Here is a 20,530-nt window from a genome sequence, read left to right as displayed (position 1 = left end):
AAATGCGCAGAATATAATTCTATAATTCAGAATATAAATCCTTTCTATTCTATATATACAAACCCAAATACATATGTATATGTTAATTCATGTATGTTAAGTTTAAACCTAAATACATATATGTTAATCAATGTATGTTTAGTTTAAACGTCTTAATACATTGCTTTAACATATTATAGATTAATACGGACGAGCATATACATATCTGCAGTAAAATATATTATATATTGGGTTTAATGGATTTCTATGTCGTTTAAAAAATGTTGTATGAAGTTGAACCGGTATTTTTGCTCGTGATAATTAGTTAATAAATTGAATACGTATTCAATGATATGTGAGTATTAGATTCAAAGAAACAGTCATTTTGATCAGTCGATGTTGTTTTTTTTTAAATTAAATAAAAATTTCATCAGTCCTTATTTAGATAATTTATTGAATAGAATAACTGCAATTTTAGTATTGTACTACATTTATCTAACATTTTAATTATGTTAGACTATTTGATTTTTAACATAAGAGCACAAAAGAACATAACATAATAAATCTGTTATTGTGATCTAATAAAAAATAGGCTTTATATTTGAAAAAAGCTTACAGATTTGTCATACTTGGTTCTCAAATATTTTCTGGGTAATAAAACTTGATTAATCCAGGACTTAAGCTTAAATTATGATTAGTTGAGATTTGGGAGTGACAAAGTGCCGTTTGACGATAAAGCGTCATCGACGGGATCCGCCCCAGGCACAATTCTTTCCCTCCGCCCCGCTCAGGTTGTCGCTTGTTAGATGCATGCCGTCTGATAGGGGGCAGAAAAAAAAAACAGCAGAAAATAATTGCCATGTGCCATGCGGTGGTTAACGAAAGTGGCCAGAAGTAGGTGTGTTCCAATGAGCTGTGTGCCTTGTTTAAGATGCTCAGATACAGATACACATCCAAAGCAGCCGCATCTTTCACACACACACACACACACACACACACGCACACACTTGGCCCAACTTTTTATTAGCAATTTTCGCAATTTTCATAGCGCTGTTTTTGTGTCGTTACTTTGTTGGTGCGGCTTTTTTTGAATAAATAGCTTCTTTTTTTTTAATTAAAAAAATTTCACTTTTTTGTTGCTTAGATTTGATATTAAACAGAATGAGCGGAGAATGGATGTAGTCACAGCTAGTTTGTATCTTATACTGCATTGATTTCCAGCTTGTCATTCGTATCTTGGGCTATTCTCTGGCGCTGGCGAGTCCTCAGCTGCATCTGGTCCACATCCCAATCTCGTTCGGGCACAATTGCCACGCCCATGAAGCTCAGTTGCAGGCAATTCAATTTGTACTCGAACAGCGGCTGGAAAGCAATCTTGAATACCAGGGAAATGCATACGTACAAGCTGCGATCGATGATGTGAATGTTGTAGAGCCGCAGGCAGGCGGAAACAAAAATCGGCACGACTAAGGGAGAACAAATGTCGGGTAGATTGCGCGGCGATATGCCGAAATTGGCCACCGAGCGATGATTCAGCTCGACAGCGAAATCCACGCTCAAGTCCCGTCGACTGCACTTGACCAGAACGCAGAGGCCGTCTCTCATCATGCCAAAGCCGAGACCCAGGCAACACTTGCAGGCAAAATCCTGGCAAGAGCAGGGCATGCCCATTGTTGGCAGCTCCACTAAATTATTGCTGACCATGCGTGCAGGCAGATACTGTCGGGGCATCAACCGCTCCCCGCTCGCCGGATTATAGAGCATGAGCGCCTGGTAGAAGTGCTGCCCATTTGGCATTCCTTGGTACAACTGTGCGTATGCGCAATGCGCCAATAAAAGCGTCATCAGCTGGCAAAGTGGTGCAAGGCAACCCATTCTATTGACGACTCACGAGGTTGTGCTCCACTTGACGCACTGAACTGTCCAGTTGGCGGCTGCCTGCAAAAGCTGTGGGTTTTTCTAGCTTTTCCCGCACAATTGTCCAAACAAAGCGTGTGCTTAGCTCGCCCCCAATTCATATCATCTACGTTATTCTAGCCGCGCTAAATGGCTTGGAAAATATGATATATATTAGCTTTAATTATTGCCGACTGCAAAGCACGCGTTAAATGTGTCAATGCCGGAGATCGCATTGGCCGATAGGGCACAAACTGCACTCGGTTGGCTAATTAATGATCATTGTTTGGTTTTCCATGACATGGAAAATACGCATTTTTTTAAAGTTTTCTTGTTGTTACAATTGTGTTTGTTACGTCTGCTAGAAATGCAAATGTAACAAAATTGCACACTTGACACTTTTAAATGTGTCAAAATTACATGAGACGCTCAATTTACGCAAGCAACACGCAGCTTGCCAACAACAACAACAACAACAACAATGACAACTAAAATTAAATTGTCATCGGCATCGCAATCCGTAACGTACTATGCGGACAATATTGTGGCCGTAAATGGCTTTTAAAATCGTATTTGGCTCTTTCTTTCTTTATTTTGTCATGCATTTCACATTTGTTTGCAAGCAACAATAGCTGAAATAATAGAAAGAGTTTGTAATTTTTTTGAAGCGGGTTTCAAAACACGACGGAAATCGAAAACAGAAACTGTTTTAGCACTTAAATATGTACATAGTTAGCTTTATTTGACAAATGTTTGGACAACCTTGTATTAGTTCAAAGCCACACAAATATGGTTGGAATATTTTTGTTTTGTTTATCATATGTAAGTATACATAATTATGAGTAATTTATGTCTTGGCTAAAATGCGGGCTGACTTCACCCGCAAGGTTATGGAAGAAGCCAGAATTTAGAATAATTTGGAAAATATTAGTTGAAGGTGTAAGGTTAAAAACCCTAAGGAATAATTTAAAATATGGTCCTTGAAAACTTCGAAATAAGATACTTAAGCAAACTTAAGTCGAGCGCTTCCCGGGTAAGTATATGTCCCCAATAAAATCATTATACTATATATAAGGCAGATTCAAACTGGTTTAACTGGTTTTTAATATATAATTATAATATTCTCCAGAATGTGCTTATAAAGGGCATATGCATTTGAATGCTAAGCTGAATTTCCTTACACTTAACATAATTACTCCACGCTTTACATATTACTCCACGTCTTACAGCAAGATATTTACTGCAGAATGTTTACTGACTTCTTATGTAAATGTCTGTTAAATTACTTAAAAGTATGCTTATTTTCAGTTTATGGTTGGTTAAATCAAATTGTAAAATAAAATGGCATATTATTCTTAATTAGTACACAACTATAGCCATTTTCAACATAAAATCTTACAACTTTAAAAATAATCCTTTTCATACCCATTATCTTTGTAGACACTGTTATAATTTTGTCATGAAATTTATAACGCATTTAAGGATACATTTCCGGACCAATATAATGTCAAAAATCTTAATCAGCTTCAATAGCCCGTCTGTACGTCAGTCTATACAAACTAGTCTTTCATTTTCGGACCACTATATCATTTAGCTCTCATCGGTACGAGCGGTCGAAAAATAAGTTTTTGAAAATGTATATGGTAACTAAGACCTACATATAAGAAAAGTGTTATCATCGGACCACTATATTATATTGCTGACATGGGAAAAATCGGTCAAAAATTTGGTGCTTGTGAGAAGAAATTTCTTGCTTACGAGATATCTTGAGCAAACTCGGCATTTATTAGTTTCACTATGCTATATATAGTCAAATCTTATCAAAATTGAACTACTTTATCATACCAAAGCTTATTTTTTTTTAAATATCTTAAGCAAGCTCAACAATTACGAGCTTCGCTATTCTCCTCACATATCTGCAAAACCTTCAGCCGTCAGTGTTAAAGCTTAAATTTGATGTACCGAATATATCCGTTTCTAGCTTAAATTTAAAATTTTGTAACGGCAGTTATACTGCAACCGCTGTTATTAACAGTTCAGCAAATATTAAATTGTGTGCGCTGTTAAATGCACTGTTAAGTGAACAGCTGACCATTTTTGTCCGTCCAACTCAGCAAAAAAAATACCAGAACAGAACTAATAAATACCAAACCAACGCAGCAATTTTTGTTGTGTCCGCAGCGAAAATGTTTAAACTCGGTTAAAATAACAAAAGCAATATAATTAGCTCGCGATACAGCAATCAAAAAGTTTGATATACAACATAGCATTGTTAGTCTGAGTAATATGGGCGATTTCTTCAAGTCGCTGAACTTCAACTACTTTAACACCACATCCAGCTTGAGCGATGCTGGTGTCAATGGGGGAGGAGGCGGTGGAGGAGGAGGAGGTGCCAGCAGTGCCACAGTCAATAGTGGCAGCCTGGACAACGATTACGTTGGGCAATGCATGGAAATATCTGGCCAAAAGCTGCGAACGAAATGTGTCATAGCCGAAGGTTAGCAAAAATTCAACAAAATACGGAAAAATAACAGTTGCTCAACCATCGACAAGGGCATAAAAATCAATAGGAAATGGAGTCCAAAAAGGGACTGCAATCGTCAGAAATTTTATAATTACAATCATAACTGGCGATAATGACATCTCAACGTCATCGACGGTCACTTTTGTTCCGCTTTCTGATTTTCGCATTGAAACAGAATGGAAAACTTGTTGCTTTGTTACCGAGAATAAGATGTGCGCTAACAGTCATGTTTGTTGTGCATTTGTATTGGTGACCAAGTTGTCAGTGAAGTTCAAACGTTCTTCGCCAGTTCTTTTGACCCATCGTGACTCATGTTGCCACAAACACACACACACACACACACACACACACAAAACAACAACTCTCAGAATTTTTGTTTCTCAAACAATGCATATTTAATTATATAAATGTCTGTTCGGGTCATTTGCCGTAATGGAACGCCCCCGCTTATCAGTGTGTGTTGTTATCAAACATTCCCCCTTCTCTTTGCAGGCGGCTATGCATTTGTGTACGTCGCGCAAGATGTAAAAACTGGCACAGAATACGCCCTCAAGCGGCTGATCGCCGCCGATCAGCAGGCCTGCCGCGCCATCAACAATGAGATTAGCGTGCACAAGCAACTATCTGGACATGGCAACATTGTCACTTGCATTGGCTCCAGCTGCATTGCCCCAACGTCGCAGCAGGGTGCACAGTTTTTGCTGCTAACCGAACTTTGCAAGGGTAAGTGACGGCTTTGCCAGTGGAGCACTCTATCTTCTATATATACATGTTCCTTAGGTGGCTCTTTGGTGGACTGTTTTAGGACGGAAAATGTTGCGCTCGATCCGCCCGTTGTCCTGCGCATATTCTATCAAATGGCACGCGCCGTTGCCCACATGCATACACAGTCGCCGCCCATAGCACATCGTGATATAAAGGTAATCCTGAAAATTGGATTGATTAAATGCAACTAATTAAATCTGTATATTTCTTACCATCAGATTGAAAATTTCCTTATTGGCAATGATAAGCAAATCAAGCTCTGCGACTTTGGTTCGGCCAGCAAGGAGCTGCTGGCGCCCACATTTGAATGGAGCGCACAGCAACGCAACATGCTCGAGGATCAGCTGAATACGGTGACAACGCCCATGTATCGGGCGCCCGAAATGCTGGATACCTGGTCGAACTATCCAATTGGTCCTAAGGCGGATATTTGGGCACTGGGCTGCATTCTATATTTCCTGTGCTATCAAAAGCATCCGTACGAGGATGGCGGCAAGCTGCGCATCATCAATGCCAACTATATTATGCCACCTGACTCTCGTTATCATTGCTTCCGTGAGATTATAAAGGGCTGCTTCAAAGTGAATCCAGCAGAGCGTTACGACATCTCCATGGTGCTGGAGCGCTTGGCGGCCATTGCAGAGACACACAACTGGTCACTCAAGGGACCGTTGGATTTGCGCGGCATGCCTATTGAAACGTCGCCAGCTGAGAGCCCGGCGAGAAGTGTGCCCGAAGTGAGCCAATCCGAGTTCTATTGTGACAATCCAAATCCCACGGCAACGCCCTCAACATCTGCCAATATGCCACAAGCTGCGGCCGCTGGTACGAGTGCCACGTCCAGCCATGGCAACGGGAGCTTGCTTTCCTCGCTGCGCGGTGGTGCGGGCACTCTGTTCAAAAACTTGAAGGACACCTCAACCAAGGTGATGCAAACCATGCAGCAATCCATTGCGCGCAACGATCTGGATATAAGTCACATCACTTCGCGTATTCTGGTTATGCCCTGCCCCTCGGATGGCTTTGAATCCACATACAAAACGAACAACATTGAAGATGTGCGTCTGTCGTTAGAGAGTCGCTTTGCGCCGCAAAAGATAAGCATTTATAACTTTGGGGCACGGACTGTGCCCCGCCTGCCACCGCCAGTGCGCACCGTGGAGGCGGGCTCCGTTTACGGCTGCCCACAGGCGCATGCACCCAATCTGCAGGTAAGTCTGGAGATGGAGACACACTTTTGCGCCAAACATTTGCAATTATCATCTTGCGTATTTTGCAGGGCCTATTCACTGTGTCAGCGGATATGTACAACTTCCTAAACGCGGATCCCAAATCTGTTGTCATTGTGCAAACTGGCGACTCCGGTGGCTGCACAGCAGCCACTGTCATTTGCGCTCTGCTTATGTACGCCGATCTGCTGCACGAGCCGGAGGATGCGGTGCAGGTGTTTGCTGTTAAACGTCACACCATCAATTTGCGCGCCTCCGAGTTTCGTTATCTCTACTATTTTGGCGATATTCTACGTCCGACACCTCTGTTGCCGCACTACAAAAACATCAATCTAGTTTCAATCAGCTGCCAGCCCGTGCCGCGCATGACAAAGGCGCGTGATGGCTGCCGCATTTACATGGAGGTTTACTGCAACGAGAAGCTGCTGCTCACCACGTTGCAGGAATACGAGAAAATGCGGTAAATAATAAATCTTAGTTATATTATTTTTTATGCTGTTAGCTAACTATTCTCCTTTCCCTTTCAGCCTCTACCTCGCGGGTCCTGGGAAAATTGTCTTGCCCATCAATTTAACAGTTTGCGGCGATTTGACCGTGGTATTGTATCATGCGCGAAATGCGTTAAAGGGCATGGTGCGTCCGCAGGGCCTCAAGATTTGTCAGTTTCAAATAAATACTGGCTTTGTGCCCGAGCCAGAGACACTAATTACGTTCAACGCTCATGATCTCGATGATCTGCCTGATCCAGAGCAGGTGCCGCCAAACTTTTGTGTATCGCTCTCGTTGAGCGTTACGGAAACGGAGACTCCGCCCAGCCACAAGCCGCCGTGGCTGCCAGCCAAGGCTAAGCGTGCTGCGCAAAGCTTATTTAGCTCCGATTTGGAGTATGTCGAGATGCTGGATAATTTTGGTAAGCCCACCTAGCTTAAATTCATCAAGATCAATTTGATTGAAATCTCTCTGGTTTGCAGTAACAAAGCCCACAACACGATCCTCACCGCCGCCACCGTCTTTTACAAAGCCGGAGCGTTCTAGCTCACCGCTGGTGCTACCCGATGTCACGGAAATTGCTCACGATGCGCCGGCAGCAATGCCAGAACCCTCGCCGCCTATTGACTTGCTCAATCTGAATCAGCAGCCAAGTGCAGGCGCCTCAGCGGCTGCCGCTGATCCGCTAGCAAGCGCCATGCCCAGCTCAGATGCCAGCTTCGATCTGTTAGGCGCGTTTGGAGATGATGACTCCACAGGCATTGGATCAGCACCCATTCCGGATGTGCTGCCGCCGCCACAAGCTGCGCCACAGCCCAAAATCAATTCAGATCTTTTTGATATATTCGGCTCTATTGATCAAAGTGGTGGGATCGGCGCTGCCAACCTAAAACCAACCACTAGCACAAACCTGCCACCTTTTATAGGCTCGGTACCCACCTTTGTGACGACACCAGCTGCACCCAGAAAGGAACCATCGCCTACGCAACCACAAAAACCTTTAGATCCATTTGCTGACATTGCCAACCTGGCTTCGGATCTGAACTTAAACTTTAACCGTAGCACGCTTGGCGCCAAATCGGCGGGAAGCACGCCCGTTGGTCAGAGTCCGCAGGCCACACAATATACGAGTCCAACGCACAAACCGGCCCCGAGTCAACCACAGACTCAGCCTCAGGCACAAGCAAAACCTCAACCGCAGGCACAGCCCGCGTTTGCCAGGACCCCACCGCAGCCGCAACCACAGGCTGCACCGTCACGTCCCGACTACAGCCGCACCCACTTTGATGCGCCAAAGTCTTCGGCTGCTGGAGGTGGTCCTAAGAGCTCCGACATTTTTGCGGATATTCTGGGACAACAGGGCTACTCGTTTGGTAGCAAAATGCATCAGGGTCCACGCTCCATCAACGAAATGCGCAAAGAGGAGCTGGTCAAAGATATGGATCCCAAGAAAGTGCTCATAATGGAATGGGTAAGCGTAAAACTATTAACTTAAAACTAGGATTTATTATATTGATTAATATTGGAATTACAGACCGATGGCAAGAAGAACAACATACGCGCCTTGCTGTGCTCTATGCATACGGTGCTCTGGGAGAATGCCAAATGGAAGCGCTGCGAAATGTCCACCATGGTAACGCCGGCTGAGGTAAAAAAGGCCTATCGACGTGCCTGCCTGGCCGTGCATCCCGATAAAGTATGTACACTGATTAATAGTCGAAAAGTTTTTTAATTTTTATACATAAATATTTACAGCATAATGGGACGGAGCACGAGGAAATCGCCAAGCTCATTTTTATTGAATTAAATAATGCTTGGACGGATTTTGAGAACGATGCCACGCAGCAAAACATGTTCAATGCATAAAATGCGTCCTAAAACTATAATATGTATACATATACATGTATATAGTTTTAACAATCCTTCTATTAGCTAAAAACTAGTATAAAGCCATTTAAGAGTTTAAGCTTTAATGTGTAAAGTAAAAGTATTTGTGTATATGCCGCATAAGGCATACACATTTTAGTTAGCCCAAAATGAACCCGGTTTGAAATTCCAAAATATTTACGGACAATTTACTTAATTTTGTAATTAAATCTTATGCGCCCACATTCCCATATATATGCGCTAAAACAATATTGTTTTTGAGCATAGAAGAAAAACTGTATTCAATACACGGAAATAGTGTGCACAGCAGAAGCTGTTGATAATACATTTAAGGATCTGACGATGATCATTATCCTTAAAGCAGCTTTCATCTGTGCACGCTATAGCTATTATTTGTTTGACAAACGATTCGATATATACTCAATCAACAGCTCAATTATAATTGGCGTTCAAAACAAAAATGACCTGTTCCCAACCCAATATGTGATTATAAACACGCCTATGCAGATATGGAAACTGAATAAGTTTAAATAATTAAATATATATATATATATATATATACGAGTACATATATAACTGTTTGTAAAAAATAATGATATGTGTGGTAGACCAATCCAACTATACTAATTAGGATGTAAAACCTCTGATTTATTGTTACTCCAAAACAGCCCTTTATTTCCAGCATTTAAATCGATCCATGCATAATACACAAAACTAAGTAATAAATTCTCTATGCATTTCCCTGTGAAATGGTACTGTTAGGAACCATTCTTTTCTTTCCTGGACTGTAACTTTGATCCTTTGACCTGCTTGCCAGCCACAAATACGGCTGTTATGTTGCGATCGTCGGCAGTAAAGATAAATTTCTCCAACAGCTCGTCTACGGTAAGCGTACGATGTGGTTTCTCCAGCACGCTTACGTCCACAAGAAGAGCATCAAAATCTTTGCCAACAGCAAAGTTTCCAGTAATGTGATCCAGTGCCAATGCCTTGGCGCCACCCAAGGTGGCCAAATAGAAAGCCTGTTTGTAGGACAACTGCTGGTAGTCGTTATCCTGAACTTTGGCTGGCCCCGTGCCGCAAATGTGCTGCTTCTTGAAAAACTCCAGATGCTTGGAAACATCTAAAGTCCGCTGTATGGCATTCAGAATAGATACGGAATTTCCACCAGACACATCAGTTCCTAGGCCCACAGTTATTCCAGCTTTGATAAGACGTTGCACATCGCATAAGCCCGAATTCAGATTCGTATTGGAAGCAGGACAATGTATAATGGCGGTTCCACGCTCTCTGAGCAATGCAATTTCGTCATCCTCCAGATGCACTCCGTGCGCCATGACAGTCTGTGGGAAAAGCTCAGATTATTTGAACGTGAGGTTTGCCTTGAAATGCTACACACCTTTTTGGTCAACAGTCCCGCATCATCATAGGCGCCTGCATAGCTGGTTTTAAAAATATCCTTCACCACCTTGATCTCTTCCAGATTCTCGCTAATGTGACTCTGCACATGCACATCCTGGCTCTTGGCTATGTCGCCCAATCTCTGCAATAGCTCCTTGCTGCAGCTAAGCGCAAATCGTGGCGTTATTGTCGGCAGCACCAGGGGATTCTCAAGCTTGCGTATTGCCGAAACAAATTCCTCGGTTCCCTTAACCGATTCGTTCGTCGATTCCCTGCAAGCAAATAATAGTTTTCTTAATTGAGCTCAATCAACTGCAATGCCTCACACTCACACATAGAAGTCGGGACTGTTGCAATTAGAACAGACCTTGCCAATCAATGCCCGCTGACCTTGACGAGCTGCTTCCTTAGCTAAAATGAGCGTGGAATTCAAGTCGTTGGTTGCAAAATAGGAAGCCAATGTGGTTCCACAACGTAGCGCAGCTTCCTATAGAGTATTAAGTTATCAGCTGATGTAACTGCGCGTGTGTGTGTGTGAGAGAGTGAGAACCCATCGTTAAAGATCGGCAATCACACTATCGTTAAGTGTACTCGTATGCGTGTGTGTGTGGAAACGAGCCATATGATTCGAGTCTATTTGTGCATATAAACTTAAAATAATAATGATAAAATGTAGCTGCAGCTATACTTACGACAACAGCCCTGTAGATCTCCAGCGCAAATTCTTGGTCAACATATTTGGCTTCAGTTGGAAATGTGTATCTATTTAGCCAGTCCAGCAGCGGTACACTCATTCCAAGGCCAATTTGGGCATATTGTGGGGCATGAATGTGCGCATCACAAAAGCCGGGAGAGAGGAACTGAAATTCCGACAGCCGCACTTCGGTTAACGTGTTGGGATCGATCTTTGCGGTCGACAACCAATTCTGGTAATCATTGCCAATGCCAATAATCTAAATGGGAACATTTAATCAATAACTATTCCACGAAGAAACAAATCTTCTAGTTAAGTAAATTATTACTTAAGTCAAACGTAATTGAATACTCATACAATATAATTAATATTTACCTTTCCATCTTCAACAGCAATAAAGCCTTGGTTGAAAGACTCAAATTCGTCAATAGATTTGGTGTGCACAATCGTTCCGCGGTAGACGATAGGCATGTTTACTTAGCAACGTGTTCCTCAAGACGATTCGAAACTAAGGCTGATAAGCAAGTATTTAAATTGGCTGCAGCAGTGTTTTTCTAATCCAGTCAAGTTGGCAGCACCAATTGAAAGCTGCTTTGGTGAATGGTAAAAATAGGTTTGGCGGGTTAATTGATTTTGATTAAAGTTGAACTGGTTTAAGTCAATAAAGCATATCAATTATTTGTTTTAAAATATTTGTTTTGTTAAGTTGACTTTTAATAGCACGTCAAAATCACATTGGTGTGTTTCCGCTTTATTGCCAACCAAAAAACAGGGTCGCTTTAAGGGGCTTACATTTTTATTTATTGAAATCAAACTAGTTCATACAGCAAAAAAACAATTTATTTTAAATAGTTCTAACATTTTATTGGGAATGAACATTGGAGCTCATTTTGCTCTATTTACGCAGTAGACATGTTTTTCTGAAGAAACTGGTCACTCTGTTGTAGTTGTTGCGATTTTCAGCTGATTTGTTATCGATAATTATTAGCAAAATGAAATAAAAGTAAAAGAGGGACTACGCTAAGTATCCCATATTAGTTTTTACACTTGCTTAGCCCAGACAAGCTGATTTGCAAATAATAATGTAATCGAGGCAGTATAGTTCTTTTTGTTTGTAGGTGTTTCTTGGCGCCAAATTCCCAAATTATAAGTGCATAGTGTCCAATGGCGACGTAATAGTATATTTCTGTTAAATTTATCATAGGCATACATTAAAACAAAGCGTCTCACGCAATCCGAGTGCATTATTCGTCAACATAAATTGCACAAAAAACTGCGCGCATAAAACTGGTTTGATTCAATCCGATTTGCCATCTATTGTGAAATGTAAGTATGATGAAATATGTACATATGCATTACATATGCTGAATGGGGGGCTCGACAAGCCCGTCTTGTATGTTTTTTTGTTTAAATATACATATATAGTAATTATTTATATGCGTCTGTTTACGTACATATATGGTTGTGGTATTTACAACTGTTTATTTATATAAAATTGACACGTATTCATTCGAGCATATTGATATACATACGTAATTCCCATCGAAAGCTTTCTTTGAAATAAATAAAAACAAAAGATAATTACGCCTGAAGTGCAAATTTGTTATCTGACTTATTCATTCAGCGTCGTCGCAGCTGATCAAAACAAATACATACAAAGCTTGCGATTTGTATAGAAAACCAGGGAGCAGTGCCAACAACGACAAAATGCGAAAAAACATACAGAAAGCACGGGCCAATAACGAGCAGTACATTCAAGCTTGGCTTAACCGACTGCTGTATGCGCTCTACAATTCGCTGGTATAAATACAGCCACATAAAAAGTCAAGTTAGCGCAGTGCGAATATGCCCCACTGTAGAGAACAAGAAACAGAAAGCTCTCTTGCGGGGTTCTGTACGTGCGATTGCCACAAAGCAAGAACAAGTTATAAACAAAATCGAAAGGCAGCTGAAAACAAAAAGCACAAAAAGTACATACAAGATGCGAAGAGGAGCCAAAAGCAATTTAGCCAAAAAAAAAAGAAACGAAATATGTATATATGTATATGTACATATGCGTATATTTACACGCATGCATATGCACGAGTATGTGTGAATGTAAAGACTGGGCCAAAGCGCCAGCGTCCCCAAAATCGATTTTTTCGTGCCAGTGACACAATCGTACACAAGAAGCACAACAACGGTTCGGATCGGAAAACGTTCTGATTTAGGAAAAAAAGGCGCTTAATATCCAAGTTTATTTTACAGCATTGGTAAAAATATTAAATGTTAATATCAAAGTATTTATGAAGTGTATATATGAACAGAAATACCTGCTCTGTGTTATGTATGTGTGTGTGTGTGTGTGTGTACATAAACAAGAGTTTCAAGGTCGCTGCAAGCGAAAGAGGCCAAGCCAAAAATATAATGTGTACTCTAAATGGCGCACTTGCCCGAAAATGTTTACAAAATATGATGTGAGGTTTTCCTTTGTTTTTTTGCTCTCTATTTACAGTTAGCAGCCACAATATGGAATCGTTTCTTAGTCTTTTTGATCCAAACCAGCCGGACGATGGCTTCGATGAGGAACAGGAGCTAAATGGCAACAGCAGCGGCAGCAGCGAGTATGAGGTGGATGCCAATGTCAATGGTAGCAAAAACAAGGCCAGCAAAACCAAGACCAGGAAAAACAACAACAACATCAACAACAGCGGCAGCAACAACAACAACAACAACAGCAACAACATAACCAACAGCAATCTAATCATTGACTTTGAGCAGGGCGCCCTGCCGCCTGAGCCACAGCTGGGCAATGTAGAGTATAAGCTCAAGTTGGTCAATCCGTCGAAGCAGCGTTTCGAGCATTTGGTCACGCAAATGAAATGGCGTCTGCGCGAGGGTCACGGCGAGGCGATCTACGAGATTGGTGTTTCGGATGCGGGCCATCTGCAGGGCCTTAGCGAGAAGGATATGAACGCATCTCTGACTACGCTCAAGCAAATGGCTCATCATTTGGGCGCCAGCACATCCGTGCTCAGGAGCAAGACAGTTGCCGGTCGGCGATCCGTTGCCGAGGTGCTGGTCCGCAAGATACCCGACGATCAGCACAACATCGAAGTGCGCGTGGCGGTTTTGGGTGGCGCCGATGCAGGCAAATCCACGCTGCTGGGTGTGCTCACCCAGGACGAACTGGACAATGGACATGGACGCGCACGCCTAAATATGTTTCGGCACATGCACGAGATTCAATCAGGTAACAACTTAAGCTAATTATTAGCCACAGTCACTAATCCAAGTCCCTGCACAGGTCGCACTTCTTGCATCTCGCATGAAACTCTAGGATTCGACGCCTTGGGCAATGTGGTCAACTACAAATACAATGAAATGATGACGGCCGAGGAGATAAGCGATCGCTCAACAAAGCTGGTCACCTTCATGGACCTGGCTGGCCATCGACGCTACATGCGCACCACGGTTCAGGCGCTGAGCGGCTACTCGCCTCACTATGCCATGCTTGTGGTGTCCGCTGGCAGCGGCTGCAATGACACCACCGAGGAGCATCTGGCCATAGTGCGCGCCCTTGACATGCCCTTCTTTATATTGATTACCAAAACGGATATTACATCGCCGGATGCCACAGTGCAGGAGCTGCGCACACTGCTCACAAATATTGGCTGCCGCAAGGTGCCGTTTCTGGTCACCGACACGGATGAGGCTATATCAGCTGGCTCGAATCAGCAATCTGAGAATATTGTGCCCATATTTTGTGTCTCAAATGTGACTGGAACTGGACTGAATCTGGTCACCAAATTTCTGTACGTGCTCTCGCCGGGCATCAGCAATGCCGAAAAGGATCGTCTCGAGCTAGAGCCTTGCGAGTTCCAAATTGATGAGATCTTTAGGGTAACCGACGTTGGTCCCGTTGTGGGCGGCCTGCTGGTACAGGGCGTGCTCACCGAAAATATGCCCATGAAAATTGGACCACTGCCGGATGGCAGCTTTCATGCAGTCACCGTTCATACCATACATCGCAACAAGGCGCCATGTCGAGTGGTGCGCGCTGGCCAAAGTGCGTCCCTATCGTTTACGCCAACCCAGGAGCTGCCATCGCTGCGCAGCGGCATGGTGCTGTTGGGTGACTCCGGCAACCTTGACGAACCGTATGGCACTTATTTCTTTCAGGTGGGTCCGGGTCTCTACAGATGCAACATGTACACTCTAATAACTAATATTGTCTCCCACTTCAGGCCAAGGTCTCGGTGCTGTTCCATGCAACAGCGATTTATGTGGGCTTTCAGACCACGGTGCACATCGGTAGTATACGCCAGACGGCTGTTATACGTGGCATAATGGGCGGTGAGAAACTGGGCACCAATGACTCAGCGTCTGTAATGTTTGAGTTCGTTGGACATCCGGAGTATGTGCGACCCGGCATGCGCATACTGTTCCGCGAGGGCATGTCTAGCAAGGGCATAGGCGTGGTCACCCAAGTATTTCCCGTTAACAAGACACGCACGAAGTAGAGCAGCCTTTCTTCTACCTGGAACATAGACGGGCGACTGGCCAGTGGACAGCTTAATACTTATTAATGCTTATCAATATATCTCAATACGGATAACATATGTAGACATGTACATATTATTTACAACTAGAGTTTAGAAATTTCGATTTGTAGCAGATCTTCTTTACATTTAGTTTCGAGTTCTGTGATTTTTATTTTAAGCTCAATTCCTCCAGTATATAAACACAGTTACGGATTAACTGATTCATTAGACAATGCAATTTCAAATTGAAAATAATGTACGAATTTTAATTTTGCCCACGAATACTTAATAAAAACTAGACGATAATATACTCCACAAACATGTTGCTCAGCAATCAATTTATTTTAAATAACACGCTACGGTCTACTACCATCCTCCTGCTCCTTATTGCTACTACTACTATCACTGGCATGCGCTGGCATGTTGGCGGGGCCTTCGATTTGCTCGGCCTTGTCGGGCAAGCTCGACGTGAACCTAAAGAGTACGGGTATTTCGCCCAGCGCCGCATAGCCGTGCACCTCGAGCAGGCGAATCCAAGAGAGCAGCGAGTCCTTGGTGGAAGTGCCAGTCGCGCAGATGGCAAATATGGTGCCATCGTCCTGCTGGTGGACTGAGCGCAGCTTGCCCAGCTGATTGTGGCGACGCGGTGGCGCACGTCCAAAGAACGGCACACCGATCTGGGTAACATCATCCTCATCCACCTCCTGCTCGTCCAATTGCGCCAGAAACTCAGCATCGGCATCGGCTCGCAGCGTAAAGTAATTAATCCGTCGATTCCGTATCCAAATGTTAAATGGACCCTCAATGTAGAGCGCCTTCTGGCGGGAGTGCTCACGCAACAGCTTGGTCTGCTCCGGGCTCATGCCACTCACAATCCACGTGTCATCCAGTGAGTCTTTGATTTCATTCGTTTGGAACACCTCAACTTTGGAGCGCAGATCTACCGTACACATGCGCTCCACGGCCAGCTTGGCGATTTCTAGCGTATCATCGGGCACCGGATCGGGCAGCGGCCATGGCGATAGATTCTTGAATTTGGGCATCCAGTACATCATGCGCCAGTACTTGCGCAGCGGATGTCCCTTGTTGCCAAACACATTCAACAGCATCGCCTCCATTTCGTAGTCCGGCATAACGCCATAGTCCTCCATCTGCTCGAGCAAATCGATTATGCACTGCTGCTGCTTGGGATAGTGCATGAACTCGGCCTGAAACAGGTTGGTCGGTATGAACTTGCCCTTGGGCATAACATCTATCAACGCCTTGTAGACCTCCAAATCGTGCTCGACACCAAATTCGGGCATGTGCTTGAGTGCGGCATATATGAACTCGACATGGTTCCGCCGGTGCACATCGCGATCCGCAAAGATTTCAACCATTGTCAGATACGAATTTTTGGTCTTCTCCTGCGCGGCTGTAAATGGATTTCGTATAGCTGGCAAGCTTCTGGACGAGCCGGCATTGTTCTTTTTGCTGCTCTTGGGATCTGTATTGGCATTCTCGTTGCCTTCGTTCGTGGCATAATTTCTGGCGAAGAGCGTGGGCGCCCGCTGTCGAAAGCGGGTTTGATTAACTGTGCTATGCAATCGCAATATGCAATGCAATTTGCGAATCATTTTTATTTAAAACAAATATATTTCATAAAAACTAAGCTGAACGATTATAAAACAACAACAAATGCATTTTACAGCACTGTTCAAGGAGAATCAGCTGATCCGATATCAGCATGAACTATCGATAACTCTTAGCACGAATAGCGAACAAGATCTATCGAAAATGAAATACCTTTTTGAAACGAGCTGCCAACCACAACTTTTTAACGGAAAATATACCGGCAATGTATTAACTTATGAGCTAGTAGGAGGAAATGTTTTCGACACGCCGAAGATTAAATACCCTTAACGACATGTGGCTCAGATATGCTTATATTCAAAGATTTATAGGCCATACAATAATGTAGTCCGATTTGATACGGTTTTGCAGATCTGTTAGGCTAATACTGAAGTGATATATTGTTCTGATAATAATAGGGGTTTGCTTAAATGTAGGGCAAGGTGCATAGTAAAACTGGGGAGAATCTACGTTTAAGTATTTTCTAGTGACTAGCCTTTGTAGGTTCTGAAATTGATACGTTTATACATTTGAACAAAACCAGCATACCCATTTTACACATTGCAGGGTATAATCCTTTCCACAATCAGCCACGTGCTACATAACCGTACGATTTTACTCGAATACGTAGTTGTGATGTCATCGTTCGTCATAGAGCAAGTTGTCAAAGTACTGCATCCCACTATGCAAGTCGTGTAGTACAAAAACAATAACAGTCTAAGACTATCTCAATAGTTTAGAATTGATAACATTATAATCAATTTAATTGTAGGCATTATTGACTGCACGCCAATTACCATCTGCCATTTACCGTTTTCTGTGGGGACTCATAGAACTGATTATGCAGATAAGAAGCCTATAAACAGATCATTAAAGCTTTATAACAATCTTCTCAACTGAAATGCATTTCGATTTTTCTGCCAATAGTGCTCATATTAAACATAAGCTTAAAGAATTTCAGTAATAAAAGGATTTAAAAAACAGCTTTATCTATGTAACTAGAGTGCGTTAGTTTGAAAAAGTTTGCGAATGGATCAACCATGCCTGGATCAGCATTCGCTCTCTCATCTGCAAACTTAGCTATAGAAAAATATATGTATTGCGTTTGTTGCTTACAAAGTTAAAAGTTGTAAGTTGAATGTTGAGAAATTGCTTAGGATTATGTGAAAACTGCTGTCGACAACGGTGAAGGTAATCCTTAAAGCAAATGGACATCAAGGTGAACGTTGCTTGCAAGGCATATGAAAAGAGGTATAATCACACCTATAAGGTTATCCCTATGATAGAAGATCGAACCGCCCTCATAGATCAATCAAGAATGCACGGTACTAAAATTTGATGTTTTCAATGTGACGAAAAGTCAAACGCCCGCATGTTTGACTGTGTGTGTGTGCTCACATTACTCTTCAACTGCTCATGTTACGAGAGAGAGAGAGAGAGAGAGAGAGGGGGGGGGGGGGCGATATGTAATTTTATGTGGTTTGTTTATGATGCCAGCAAAAGTCGAATGTGTTGATATTATGCGTCATTAATATTTCAATGAAGCGGGCGCTGTGTGAATCTCTCGAGGCATTTGCTCAATAAACTTGTGCGAGAAAAATCAACCTCATCAATAAGCCAATCAGATTAATTCTTTGTTTTTCCCTTTGTTTTTTTCCCCCTTCTTTTCGTTGTGGCGGCACTTAACGCCACTTAACGGTGGAAAGCAGTCGATTAGCGAGACAGCGGACCACATCGACCGCAAAACGAGATCCAGAGCCCAACGGCAATATTTTCCACATCAACAATCCACACACAAATCTAACTGCAAGTCGTTCCCAACTTGGCCCGAGCAATGCGCGAGTTGACGACCAGATCGGGCCACATGCGTGCAATAATTACGTCAGACTTACGTGGATACAATGCGTTTATTGAAATGGGTATATGCACACTATGTACATGCTCATACACATATGTAGGCATGCAAATTGGAATGAATGCACAGATACAGTCCGCCTTTGACGAAGGTTAACCTCGACACACGCAACACGCAATACGCAAATTCGCGAAAGTCCCATTCAGCAAAATATAAAATCAAAATAGAAAAGTGAAGATCAAAGTAGCAATCAATATTAAATATAGCTTATTACTTTTAACACAGATTCATTCAATTTACTTTAATTTCATTGTGTAGAAAAGCATCTATTTTTAAATCTGAAAGCAGAATATATTACTTTGGTTCTTGCAACCGCCGATTAAATATCCTTGTGGACACATTTCTTACATCCTTGCAGATATATGAGGAAAAGTTTGAAGCTCGTAAATGCTGTTAAGTTTATCTGATAAGCTTTATCTTTGCTTTTCGGTGTTGCTAAGCCAGATATTTTCTAGCTTAATTTGTTATTTTCGGAGACTTTAGAAATTTGCAGGTGCATATATTTAATTTTGGTACTTGACTCTCGCAAAGTACACACAGATCTGCCAATAAACATCGAAGCAAATCTCAAAATAATTTCCCATTAAGTGCGCAGCATTTGTCCTGTGTATGTGTGAGTTTGTGTATGTATGTGTAGAAGGAAGCTAGATTGTTTGTGCCGTAGAAGTCTGGGACACAGCATCGGCCAGCTCATCGACTTAAAAAAATCCACGGTTAGGCTAAAATTTCCTCAATAAATTTCCTAGTTGAGCACTCTCAGTTGTCATAGCTGCTGCTCTGACTCTGACTTTCGCTCTCGCTCTTCATCTCTTAGTCGAGCTTTATCACCTTTTCTTTCTCCGCTCTCTACTTCATTTGTTCTTTTAGTAACTTGTAGCAAAGTTTATCTCGTTATAATGAATAAATAAATAAATTATGCATGTGTTATGTGCCATTTTAGTTAAGTACATATCGACATGGGTATTGTACATATTGATATAAATTTTATTTTTACCGCCAGTAATTATGTATTTATATAAAAATAGAGACATTGACACGGGTTTTGTTCTAGTCTTAAATTGTAAGTATGTATGTATGTAGAGCTTATTCAATTTTTTAATTGATGTAAGGTTTTTTTGTACCCTTGCGAGGGTATTATAATTTTGTCGTGAAATGTGTAACGCATAGAAGGAGATCATGATCAGATTTATTTTTCAAGATGTCTTAGCCATACTCGGCATTAACTATTTTCCCTTTGTTTCTTAGAGTTGGGCAAAAATACCGAAATTTATTTTTTGGGATTTCTACGACTGAGTGTAATCAACAAAATGAGGAGCGAACAAAGAGAAATTCCCACGTAGGGAACGTGCGTCTACAGACATACACATACATACGTATGCATGTGTGTGTGTACTATTTATTTGAGCATGCTATTGCATTTTTCAAAATATTCGACAATAAGCTTTTGCGATGCACACACACATGGACACATGCATGCATGGCTGTGTACTAAATTTAGGTACTGACTGTATATAATATATATTTGCATGTGTGTGTGCATATCTTCGTAGATGTAAGCGAATCATTGCGTCGATTTGTGTAAGCAACAAACTTCGTTTAGCTGCCAACTTTTGATGT

At 42.2% G+C, this 20,530-nt stretch overlaps 5 protein-coding genes across 6 annotated transcripts; 2 read left to right on the top strand and 3 right to left on the bottom strand.

The window, feature by feature from the left end:
* Positions 1-997: 997 nt before the first annotated feature.
* On the bottom strand, positions 998-1,858 carry LOC135436873 (uncharacterized). The gene has a single exon (XM_064694637.1). The coding sequence runs from the start codon at positions 1,852-1,854 to the stop codon at positions 1,180-1,182; it is 675 nt and encodes a 224-aa protein (XP_064550707.1). The 5' UTR covers positions 1,855-1,858; the 3' UTR covers positions 998-1,179.
* A 2,152-nt stretch (positions 1,859-4,010) lies between these two features.
* On the top strand, positions 4,011-9,490 carry aux (cyclin-G-associated kinase). The gene is made up of 9 exons (XM_064695140.1): positions 4,011-4,372; positions 4,892-5,122; positions 5,180-5,319; positions 5,383-6,375; positions 6,444-6,853; positions 6,921-7,303; positions 7,365-8,353; positions 8,417-8,578; positions 8,638-9,490. Exons 1-9 carry the CDS (start codon positions 4,162-4,164, stop codon positions 8,746-8,748), a joined length of 3,630 nt encoding a protein of 1,209 aa, XP_064551210.1. The 5' UTR covers positions 4,011-4,161; the 3' UTR covers positions 8,749-9,490.
* On the bottom strand, positions 9,417-11,392 carry DhpD (guanine deaminase). Its single transcript, XM_064695141.1, has 5 exons — positions 11,240-11,392; positions 10,863-11,123; positions 10,503-10,657; positions 10,169-10,442; positions 9,417-10,112 (listed from the first exon to the last, which is right to left on the bottom strand). The coding sequence occupies exons 1-5, from the start codon at positions 11,333-11,335 to the stop codon at positions 9,528-9,530; spliced, it is 1,371 nt and encodes a 456-aa protein (XP_064551211.1). The 5' UTR covers positions 11,336-11,392; the 3' UTR covers positions 9,417-9,527.
* A 516-nt stretch (positions 11,393-11,908) lies between these two features.
* Positions 11,909-15,706, top strand: LOC135437242 (GTP-binding protein 2). 2 transcript variants are annotated; one of them, XM_064695137.1, is made up of 4 exons: positions 11,909-12,190; positions 13,359-14,096; positions 14,151-15,025; positions 15,091-15,706. In XM_064695137.1, the coding sequence occupies exons 2-4, from the start codon at positions 13,373-13,375 to the stop codon at positions 15,364-15,366; spliced, it is 1,875 nt and encodes a 624-aa protein (XP_064551207.1). In that variant the 5' UTR covers positions 11,909-12,190; positions 13,359-13,372; the 3' UTR covers positions 15,367-15,706. The 2 variants fall into 2 exon arrangements, with proteins under 2 accessions (XP_064551207.1, XP_064551208.1); XM_064695138.1 differs by lacking the exon at positions 11,909-12,190 and adding an exon at positions 12,994-13,116.
* Positions 15,626-17,071, bottom strand: ECSIT (evolutionarily conserved signaling intermediate in Toll pathway, mitochondrial). Its single transcript, XM_064695139.1, has one exon. The coding sequence runs from the start codon at positions 17,001-17,003 to the stop codon at positions 15,744-15,746; it is 1,260 nt and encodes a 419-aa protein (XP_064551209.1). The 5' UTR covers positions 17,004-17,071; the 3' UTR covers positions 15,626-15,743.
* Between the last annotated feature and the right edge of the window lie 3,459 nt (positions 17,072-20,530).

Source organism: Drosophila montana, unplaced genomic scaffold (genome assembly GCF_035044405.1).
Source record: "Drosophila montana isolate Dmon_TW-CO22-7 unplaced genomic scaffold, ASM3504440v1 contig_3733_1, whole genome shotgun sequence".
NCBI classification, from domain to species: Eukaryota; Metazoa; Arthropoda; class Insecta; order Diptera; family Drosophilidae; genus Drosophila; species Drosophila montana.
This window is presented reverse-complemented; position numbering and strand designations above follow the sequence as displayed.

Excerpts from the sequence above, each read along its gene's own strand:
- DhpD (XM_064695141.1), bottom strand. The coding sequence starts at position 11,335 with ATGCCTATCGTCTACCGCGGAACGATTGTGCACACCAAATCTATTGAC. Across the intron at positions 10,443-10,502 it reads AACAGTCCCGACTTCTATGT|GGAATCGACGAACGAATCGG; the intron begins GTGAGTGTGAGG and ends ATTTGCTTGCAG. Across the intron at positions 10,113-10,168 it reads CGGGACTGTTGACCAAAAAG|ACTGTCATGGCGCACGGAGT; the intron begins GTGTGTAGCATT and ends CTTTTCCCACAG.
- ECSIT (XM_064695139.1), bottom strand. The coding sequence starts at position 17,003 with ATGATTCGCAAATTGCATTGCATATTGCGATTGCATAGCACAGTTAAT.
- aux (XM_064695140.1), top strand. The coding sequence starts at position 4,162 with ATGGGCGATTTCTTCAAGTCGCTGAACTTCAACTACTTTAACACCACA. Across the intron at positions 5,123-5,179 it reads GCTAACCGAACTTTGCAAGG|GTGGCTCTTTGGTGGACTGT; the intron begins GTAAGTGACGGC and ends CATGTTCCTTAG. Across the intron at positions 5,320-5,382 it reads TAGCACATCGTGATATAAAG|ATTGAAAATTTCCTTATTGG; the intron begins GTAATCCTGAAA and ends TCTTACCATCAG.
- LOC135436873 (XM_064694637.1), bottom strand. The coding sequence starts at position 1,854 with ATGGGTTGCCTTGCACCACTTTGCCAGCTGATGACGCTTTTATTGGCG.
- LOC135437242 (XM_064695137.1), top strand. The coding sequence starts at position 13,373 with ATGGAATCGTTTCTTAGTCTTTTTGATCCAAACCAGCCGGACGATGGC. Across the intron at positions 14,097-14,150 it reads CATGCACGAGATTCAATCAG|GTCGCACTTCTTGCATCTCG; the intron begins GTAACAACTTAA and ends GTCCCTGCACAG. Across the intron at positions 15,026-15,090 it reads ATGGCACTTATTTCTTTCAG|GCCAAGGTCTCGGTGCTGTT; the intron begins GTGGGTCCGGGT and ends CTCCCACTTCAG.